This window comes from Pundamilia nyererei, unplaced genomic scaffold (assembly GCF_000239375.1).
Source record: "Pundamilia nyererei isolate P.nyererei 1_Seehausen unplaced genomic scaffold, PunNye1.0 scaffold00861, whole genome shotgun sequence".
NCBI lineage: Eukaryota > Metazoa > Chordata > Actinopteri > Cichliformes > Cichlidae > Pundamilia > Pundamilia nyererei.
The window spans coordinates 13,856-23,814 of NW_005188262.1; the positions used below are offsets into that span (position 1 = coordinate 13,856).

General features: G+C 38.9%; 1 protein-coding gene across 1 annotated transcript in view; it reads right to left on the reverse strand.

The window, feature by feature from the left end:
- Nucleotides 1-867: 867 nt before the first annotated feature.
- Nucleotides 868-9,959, reverse strand: part of LOC106456007 (protein NLRC3-like) — a 19,715-nt gene continuing 10,623 nt past the window's right edge. The window contains exons 6-7 of the mRNA XM_013908032.1: nt 2,408-2,609; nt 868-2,321 (exon numbers count right to left, since the gene is read on the reverse strand). Coding sequence (XP_013763486.1) covers nt 868-2,321; nt 2,408-2,609 — 1,656 coding nt within the window. The remainder of the gene's footprint in view (nt 2,322-2,407; nt 2,610-9,959) is intronic.

Genomic DNA, 9,959 nt, shown 5'->3' on the forward strand with positions numbered 1-9,959 from the left:
GTATAATATAAAGTGCCATGAGGCAATTGTTGTTGTGACTTGGTACTATATGAGTAAAATTGAATTGAATTAAATATAATTGAATAGTGTAATAAAAGTTATCACTTGTGTGTTCAATACTAAATAAATAAGTATAGAAATTATACAATTCAGCGTGGAAAATCTCTACTCTGTATTTATAATTAATGACTCTGTATTCTGTGTATTCAGCCAACCTGATGCTCTGTGTATGCATGTTTGTATTTATATTCATTAATTTATGTTACAGTTAATCAGTTATCAAGATTTTTCATGCAAGTATTTATTTTCATTTGTCAGTTTGACGTTCGCACATTATTGTTCAAATACAAATATAACACGTTAACAAAATTTAGGGAGACATGACTGTGGAGTGGGGTTGCTGCATTATATAACCAGCACAGAACATACAAACACATAAAGAGTCGACAGAGGAGAGGCACAAAGAGAGAAAACTAAAAAAACAAAAAACAAATAAGGCTGGTGTTCTTTTTTAAATCATTACAATCTGCTTAGTCTTAACTTTAAACATTTCACGGATGACTGACATATGCAGAAAAAAACTTGATACTGTTTTTGTTGATTTAATAGTTTTCCAACTCATCCAGTGCTGAAACTTGACAACCAGGACAGATTTTATGTATAAAGTCAAAATCATCAGTTGACTAATGACATGATGAGAACATACAAACTCCACACAGAAAGTTTCCAGTGGATTTGAACCCAGAACCTTCTTGTCTGTTATGGCGTCAACCACAGAACTACAGATGAGCTGATCTTATTTTTAACTGCTTTGTAGTGTCAGGCTGTTTCCTGATTGGTCTCTTGGATGCTTCCTGTCTGTATCTCTCAATGCAGGCCTTGTAAGAGATTCTGATTGTTCTGCATTGAGAGACCCAGGAGGAAGCGAAGGAACAAATCCAGGTGTCCATTTGGACTCTGTAAGGCCTTGTCCACAGCACTCTGGTAGAAGTGTTTTGCCAAAGGCTCTTTGGTCTGTATTGAGGCTGTTTGCTCTTCTTCCAGCACGTTGACACCTGAGTTGGTGAAGGTCAGATGGACATGAAGAGCCGCCAGAAACTCCTGAACACTCGGTTGGATAAAGCAGAACACCGTCTCTTGGTACAGCCCTCTCTCTTCTTTAAGGATCTGTGTGAACACTCCTGAGTACACTGAGGCCTCTCTGACATTAATGTCACACTCTGTCAGGTCTGATTCATAGAAGATCTGGTTTCCCTTCTGCAGCTGCTCAAACGCCAGTTTCCCCAGTTCTTTAATCATCTTCTTACTCTTTGCAGTCCAGTGTGGATCTGTCCTTTCCCCTCCATCATACTTAATATTCTTCACTTTGGTCTGAACAACCAGGAAATGAATGTACATCTCAGTCAGGGTCTTGGGCAATCTCTTTTCCTCGCTGCTTTTTAACAGGTTTTCCAGAACTGTAGCAGTGATCCAGCAGAAGACTGGGATCTGGCACATGATGTGGAGGCTTTCTGATGTCTTTATGTGGGAGAATATGATGTTGGCCTGCTTCTCATCTCTGAATTTCTTTCTGAAGTACTCTTCCTTCTGTGGGTTACTGAACCCTGTGACCTCCGTGAGAGCGTCTAAATATTTGGAGGGGATCTGACCCACTGATGCAGGTCTTGTGGTTATCCACAAGTGAGCAGAAGGAAGCAAATTCCCAGTGATTAAATTCATCAGCAGCACATCTACTGATGTGGACTTTGTAACACGAGTCAGCACCTCAGTGTTGTGGAAGTCCAGAGGAAATCGACACTCATCCAGACCATCAAAGATCAACACAACTTTGAAGTTTTCAAAGTTACAGATTCCTGCTTCTTTGATTTCACTAAAAAAGTGATGAACAAGTCCAACCAAGCTGAACCTTTTATTTTTCAGCAGATTCAGCTCTCTGAATGTGAATGGGAATATCAACTTTATGTCCTGGTTAGCTTTGCCTTCGGCCCAATCCAGAGTGAACTTATGTGTCAGGAATGTTTTCCCGATCCCAGCCACTCCCTTTGTCAGCACTGTTCTGATTGGTTTGTCTCTTGCAGTTGATGTTTTAAACATGTCTTCACATCTGATTGCTGTTTCACCTTTACTGACATTTCTTTCAGTGTGTCTGACCTCATGTTTATTATTGACCTCTCCACTCCTGCCTTCTGTGATGTAGAGCTCGGTGTAGATTTGATTCAGACCGGAGGAGTTTCGTGCTTTAGAAATCCCCTCAAACACAGGCTGCAACTTCTTCTTTAAGTCAGATTTAAGTTTATACCCAAAGTGTGGATGAGGGTTTTCTAATGGAAAGAAAAATAATGAAAATGTTTCAAAAGAAAATATTAGAATTTCTTGAGAATGCATTTATGAAAAGGAATCCTCTTACTGCTCAGCAGACAGGCAGCGAGGTCCTTTTGATTCATTTTATTCAAGAAGTGCACTGTGAGTTTCAGAAATGCTTCCCTCCTGCTCCTTTGCTCCTCATCCTCATTTGGACTTTCTGACAATTCAGAGAATTCTGGATTCAGAGAATTCTTCATCCTTGTTAGCTCATTCTTCACGAAGACAACAATTTCATCCTCCAGCAGCTGAAACAGATCACATCATAAAATGTAAATGCAGAAGAGATCAAATCCGTATTGAACACAATCAGAGTCTGTTGATACAAAAGGTGCTACAGGGACATGATTGTGGAGAGTGGAGGTTGTTTTACAAACCGTAAATATAGAGTCCAGGTCACTGTGATTTTGGTGGCCAGGCTGGAAAATGGGAACATCTGAGGCTTGTTTGACTCTGTGAGAAGAACAATGTTTTTTACTATTATTCAGTACACACAAAAAGATAAGAAACAGGAAAGTTAGGTGCTTTTTTCCCCCTTTTTTTGTTGTTTGATTAACATCTCAATACAAAAACTACTATGTAGTAAAATTCTCAATGTGAACCTATTATGTCCATTTCTAAATCTTTTGTAAAAGAAAAAGGGTTTAATGGCACGCATAGATACTGCAGCTCTCTGCAGGTGCTTTGTTTACTGTGCCATGTATATGTATGCGTGTGGTTGTTTGCTTTCAACTACTGCTGTGTGTTGGGTGAGTCGACTTATACTCATCAGGATTATCTGAGCTTGGGAATAAGCTTTGAAAGGACTGTAGACAGCTGTACTGGCATCATGGTAACGGTTGTTACCATGCTATGTTATGCTAAAGCTATCATAGCCATGGATAAACTGCTTAGAGCAGTTAGTAGCCAGCATGACTAACCCTGACGTGCTGCACATCATAGCTGAGTATTTCAACCAGGTTGTGCAACAAGGGGTGTAAATGTTGTTTACACTGCTCACTGAACAAAGATAATAGCAACAACCATAGAGGAAATAGAGCACGTCTTTAGCACATTTGGGTCGTTGTCTGTCAGGTGATATGTTCAGTGACAGTGTAAAGATTGAGGGCAGTGAACCCCAAAAAGGCAGCCGGACCAGACGTAGTGACCAGGAGGTTCCTCAGAGAGTTCAGATCAGCTGTCCAAGGCCTTAACAGAGATCTTAAAGGCATTGCAGTCCCAGTCCTTCATCCCACTATGCCTGAAGTCAGCCACAATCATCCAGCTGCCCAAAAAGACCACCATCAGCAGCCTCAACTACTACCCAGCAGTCGCTCTGACACCTTTTACAATGATGTGTTTTGAGGTACTGATCTGACGCCTGCCTCCCAACGTCTGACCCACTTCAAACTCATACAGAGCCAACAGATCAGCAGAAGATGCCAAGATTACAGCACTCCCCACCACCATCTCCCACTTGAAACAACATAGGTGTTACACTTGGCTGCTCTTTATTGACATTAGCTCCATTTTTAACATCATATTCCTGGACAGAGTGACAGTAAAACTGCTGAATATTAGATTTCATTCACCTCCTGCTCGATCAGAGATTTTTTCTGTGTACAGAGAACCAGACTGGTGCCCATCTTTCCACAGCCCTTAATCTTAATACCAGCTCTTCACAAGGTCGTGTGTAAGTCCTCTACTGCACACAGACAGTAATTTTGAATATCATGTTGTAAGAAGTATAGCTAATGAATGCAGAATTTAATGTGAGGTGTTGCGTGTGATACCTTTCCATGTTGGTCACAGGCTGCAGTCACCTGATCAAAGAGAGAAAATTGTTTAGAATTGTATTTTCTTTATATATTTTCCCAGTTTCTGTCTTTGGTTTGTTACAAAGGCATGTAGGTTACATAATTTTATTATCATGCAAAAGTTAACAGAACTCTATCCTTAAACTGCTCAGTCTTCTCTTTCTCAGTTTTGACTCCCCAAAGAGAACGATTTCAGTCTGTCTGTGCGGAAACTTCCAACAATCACCAAATAAAGAATCATCAAGAGTCCATGAATTTTTAGGAATATTTTTCTCTATTTAAAAGTAATTTAAAACTTACAAATCTTCATCAGTGTTGTGCTTCAGTCTGCAGCTTCACTTTGCAGCATGTGAAGGCTTTATATATGTTTTGACTGCAGGTGCTGACACGCCTTCATGGTTCAGACTGGTTATACTAACAGAGCAGAGTTCAGATGTGTTACATTACAATCCAGTTCCTCATGACTTACTGTTAGCACTGTGTTCTTTTAATGCTTTAAAACTAAAAACAATGAGCTGAATTTCATTCCCCTCATCACTCAGATCAAAAGTTTGAACAACAACTTTTGAAAGTTTCAGGCACATTTAGTCATTTGCTGGTGTGGTCGTTCATCTAGAGGTTGTATTTTACCTCATTTTAAGAAGAGGAACTAGCTATTTTTTGTTATAACAGACTTAAAACAAATGAAAATTCATCATAGCGTCTATAAGTGAGTTAAAGTTTATGTTGTCTTCTTAATCTTTTTTTAAAAGTTGCAATTGTTTTTTTCTTTTTTTTTCTTTTTTTTTATAACAGGATTTTATAGTAATCTTTAGTTTGCATGGTGAAGAAAATGTGTGGGGTCAGAAATTCCTGACTGAGCTTTAAACAGCTGAGCCTGACTGACTTTCACTCACTCTCTCTGCTGAAAGGTGGGATCATGTTGCTGTTGGTGCAAAGTCTGAGGTGGGGTTAGATGTCACTGTGGGAACGAACACGAGTCTTCTCAGGTTTGATTTACTTGAGAAACACTTTCAGTTTTATAAATAACGAATGAGTTCAGAAAATAAAAGAACTTCATGAATCATTTCACATTTACCCCAAAGGAAAAGAAACACAGCTCACTCTCAGCAGAATATTTAATGAAGAACAGAAATACCGATTTGTGATACACAGATAAGACGTGATTTTATTTTTAACATGTAATTAACTTTAGTCTTTTCAGTGTGGCCGCTGTGCAGAGCTCAGTCTGTCAGAGTTACTTTAAACAAATTAATCAGTTTGACTCAGACATTTTGAACATCAGTTCTTTATGGGGACTTGACAATGAAATGGAATTTACACTAAATTCATAAACTTTTTGATTTTACACATTCAGTTTTATATTTTATCTTTGTTGTAAGATGTGTGAATGCTGCTTGTCATTTTTGTGTACACTGATTTGCAGATGTGACTTAGGTTTTCCCAGTGAGCCGTGATTCAAAGAGATAATTATTTTAATCTCCTGTCTTTATAACACCACAATGAATGGAAATTAAAAAAAAAAAACATCTAAAAGATTTTCTAAGCAGAGATTTTGGAATCACTGATATTTTATTTGTCAATTTTAATTTATCACCAGGATAAATATACGGTTTGCTGTGAATAGCCTGTATTAGGATAGAGAATCTAGGCCTTCTGTGGTCCAAAGTGGCCCAGGATTGCATCGTGTTCCATCTGGTTGTGATAGTTTACTGAATTACAACTAAAATCTTAAAATAAATGATTTTAAAAGTAAAAAGACCCAGATAATCATTTCCCTGTGAAGAGGCAATAGTGAACTGTTGCCTGCGCAACTAGCGCAGACACTGAGAGATGCCCGTACAGCGCTCTCTGTGGCGACTGGTGCAAATCAGTAAACGAGAAAGGAAAAAATTACAGATGTAAGTAAACATTAGCAAGACACATGAGGGAGGGAGGGTGAAAAGACACAGATTTCAGATTTATGAGGTGCAATACTATCTATGGCCACCTGCTAAATCTTGTGCAGAGCTCCACGTGTAGTGACGAGTAAGCACCGCCCTTTGGGTCCTGTTCTCTTTAAAAAGAGAAGTGAAAGTAAGTAGAATCTCTCTATAGAGGTGGAAGCTGCCAGTAAGTGTCCTCGGTGCAGAATTATGGTGTGAGTGGTTTCTGAAGACAGACTGGTTTGGGATTTGTAGAAAGCTTCATTTTCGGTCTTTAAGAAGCTCACAGCAGACCCAGACATCTCTTCTTGAATTACCTGAGTGCTTTACATATTCTACAGAAGGATTACCAGACTGTTGCACACGTGCTGCCGCATGCACAGTGTTTTCAGTGGTTTTCATTTGTCTTCTTTTCCGAAATAAATACTTTTATTTCACTGTTTTAGGAATTATACAGTGCTTTGTATGTTAAGGGCACATTACTAACCAACTGTTGGCGTGAATAGTGATGTTCGCTGTTTCTGTTATACTCCTAGAGTTGGATGTCTCGAGACCGGTCTTGGTCTCGTCTTGAGACCACTTTTACATGGTCTCGGTCTTGTCTTGGTCTCTCTGTCTCGGTCTTGCTCTCTCAGATCAACATAGTGTTCGGGAGATTTGGAGTCAACCATCGGCGGAGCGGGGGGGGGGGGCTTACTAAGCCCGGGTCATTTTTTCAGAAGCCCGGGGTCTTTTGGAGTGTAATTTCTTTCATAGTTAGATGTCTGACTGACAACTGTATAAAACAAAAAAGCACACACAATATTCGAAACACAGAGCGCACAGTCGTAAATTCCCCCTAATTTTGTATGATCCGAGCTCAGGCACTGGGCGACTGAGCACAGCACCCATGTGAGCGAGGGGGGAGAAGCTGCTGCCTGCGAGTTTTCTGCAGACAGAGGAGCTTAAGTTTGACCAGGTACCATAGCAAATCATTCGCACTGTACAAATAATGTGAATATGACGGTGTTTCACAAAAGATTGATATCAAACTGATCACTTGGTTACGTTACTTGCTCTTCGAGTGAATCAACAAATGGCGAAATGAAAAGCCGAACGACAATGTTGTTGTTTTTTAGAGCGTCTTAGCTTACATGTGTTTATTTCATATTTACAGTTGTTTCCCTCCACGGCTAAACAAACTCTCTAAATCGGTTTCAGTTAAGTACTGATGAACACAACAATGGACACAAGAGGCTTCTTTCAAAGAAAAAACTCAGGTAGATGTTATTTTATATATTATGCTTTGTATGTTGTTCAGTATATTTCTATGCAAAACAAGAGGAACTTCAATACACAGCAGTATATTCACAGTTGAAACCAGATATTTACATACACTTTATGGAAAACACAAGAACATTTTTTTACTGTACAACATCAATTTAGAGTAAACTTGTTTTAGATAAATAAATATTGAAATATCTTTTGAATTGGTTAAATGTCAGAATAAAAAGAGGGAGCTGTCTATTTATTATCACTTTCATCAAATGTAGGAGTACATGTACACTAAGTTTATTGTTAATTAATAAGAAAACTCCAGACGATTCCATTCTGAGCTGAAGAAGCTTCTGATAGGTTAGTAGAGTCCATGTGAGTAAATTGGTGGCACAGTTGTGGATGCATATAAGGCAAAACACAGAGCCTGTTTCTGTGACATGGGAAAATCAAGAGATGTCAACCAAAACACCAGGAAAAAAACTGTGGAGCTCCATAAGTGTGGCTCAATTTTGAATACAGTTTGGTGCCATTTGCAATTAAGAAATACAGATAGTTTCTCACTTTACTCTTAAAGTTAACAAATATTTTTTTTATATTTATCCATCTAAAAAATAAACATTTAGTCTGATTTGATGTTACAATTAAAAAAGTGTTTTTATCTCAAGAGTTTGTAAATATCTGGTTTCAACTGTATATTTGATGATGTTGGTGTTTGGCTTGATTGTCAGCACAGAGAGGGGGAGAGAGGAGCAGAGAGGGAGAGAGAGGAGCAGAGAGGGAGAGAGAGGAACAGAGAGGGAGAGAGAGGAACAGAGAGGGAACAAAAGCAGGTGAGACACACATGTTAGTCAAATGGTTGTTTGCCAAAACTCATCAGAACATGTATCTTGTACCTAGTGTAACTTTTTAGATACCATTTGTTACTTTTCAAATTCTATATTTATTAAGTTATGCAGGCTTGTTTGCACTACAAGGCTAAATAATTATATAAACCTTTCTGAATCTAAATAACTGTAGTGAGGGCGATGGACGCGACATTCAAGTGGAGCGTGCGTCTGTCCTCTCAGTAAGTGAGTGAGACAGTAGACAGCAGTGAGGAGGGCTGTGTGAAAGCAAGAACACATAAATATGCCTGACACCCGTAAACGAAGCAGCATCTGGCTGCAGTTCAAAGACTTTTTTGTCTCTGTCTTGGTCTTGGTCTCATCTCGACTTGGTCTTGGTCTTGTCTTGGTCTCGGTTTAGGCAGTCTTGACTACAAGTCTATATACTCCACGAAGAAAGTGTCCAGCTAACGCGAACTGTTTAATTGTTTAAGCCACTCACTGTTGTCTGGCAATGGTTATTTTTAGCTTAGTCTTCAACTATTTATGCAGGACTTGTTTTCTGTGTTTGGTTTGTTTCATTGGTGCTGATTTTACAACATTTTCTTATCATCAGTTTATGATGTTTTAACCGAAGCGGTAAACGCAAAAAACTCTACTTAAATATTTTATAAAATTCTATCAACATATTTCATATGTAGACTTTGTCCTGAATTAGATCTTATTTATTATTGCTAGAAATTGAGTTCATTCTTTTTTCCACTGGCAGGTGGGATGGAGGCAGAATTTATCCAGGGAAGAGCAGTTTTATTACAAACTATAGCACCTCATATCATATCTGAAATCTGTCTTTTCAGCCTCCCTCCCTCCCACAGGCAGCCAGTTTCATTTCCAGAAGCGAACAAACGTGTGTTTCAGCAAGACTGCAACCTCCATAAACCTCTGTGAGTGGACTTCATCCTTATATCAGAATACTGATTCTCCTTCGGCTGCCTCTGAACTTCACGTTGTTAGATACTTGCTCCCTCATCAGCTCTGCCCGTGTTTGAGCCGCTAATATGCGCAGTTATAGCTCGTCACTGAAATGACGTCTAAACATGTTTGTTCAGATAAATCCGTTAACTGAGTGCAATGTTGGGCATCTGCGGGTTTTTGTGATTCTGTCTATTGTGCTAATTTGCGCTGCTCACTAAGTTAGTGTCAAGTAATTAATGAGCTCAGTTCTGCATGAAGTAACACGAAGAAACGATTCCACCTTAAATCTGTCGGTATCTGTTGGTTTATACTTTATTGAATTTAAAAAAAAATTTTATGCAGCTCTAGCTGTGAAATTGAACTAAATAACTGTGGAAACTCTGCATTCCTCTTATAGTCACTGACTCATTCACATCTCCATTTGAAGATAACCGCTCTGCTCCTGTTCCTTCCCTTTATTAATTATAATAACACTGGATAAAGAGAGGATCAGAGCTGTAGACAGATGACTTTAATATTTGTACATAAATCAGGTAGACATCAAAGCATGTAACTGAACTCACATGTTTTTTGTTTAGATACATGTGATCAGTGAACTTTATCTCATATAATGAAATCTATGATTAGAAGAAAATATTCTGGATCTCACTTATTTCTAAGCTCTGGTTAAAGCCCTGCCCTCATGTGTTGATGACTCTTCACCTCTGTCTCCTCTCACAGGGAGAAGATGATCTGCAGGATCCTGCTGCTCATCATCCTCACCTCATGTGTCTCTGGTTAGTTTACAGCTTCACTTTATGAACTCCAAATAAAGCTCAACA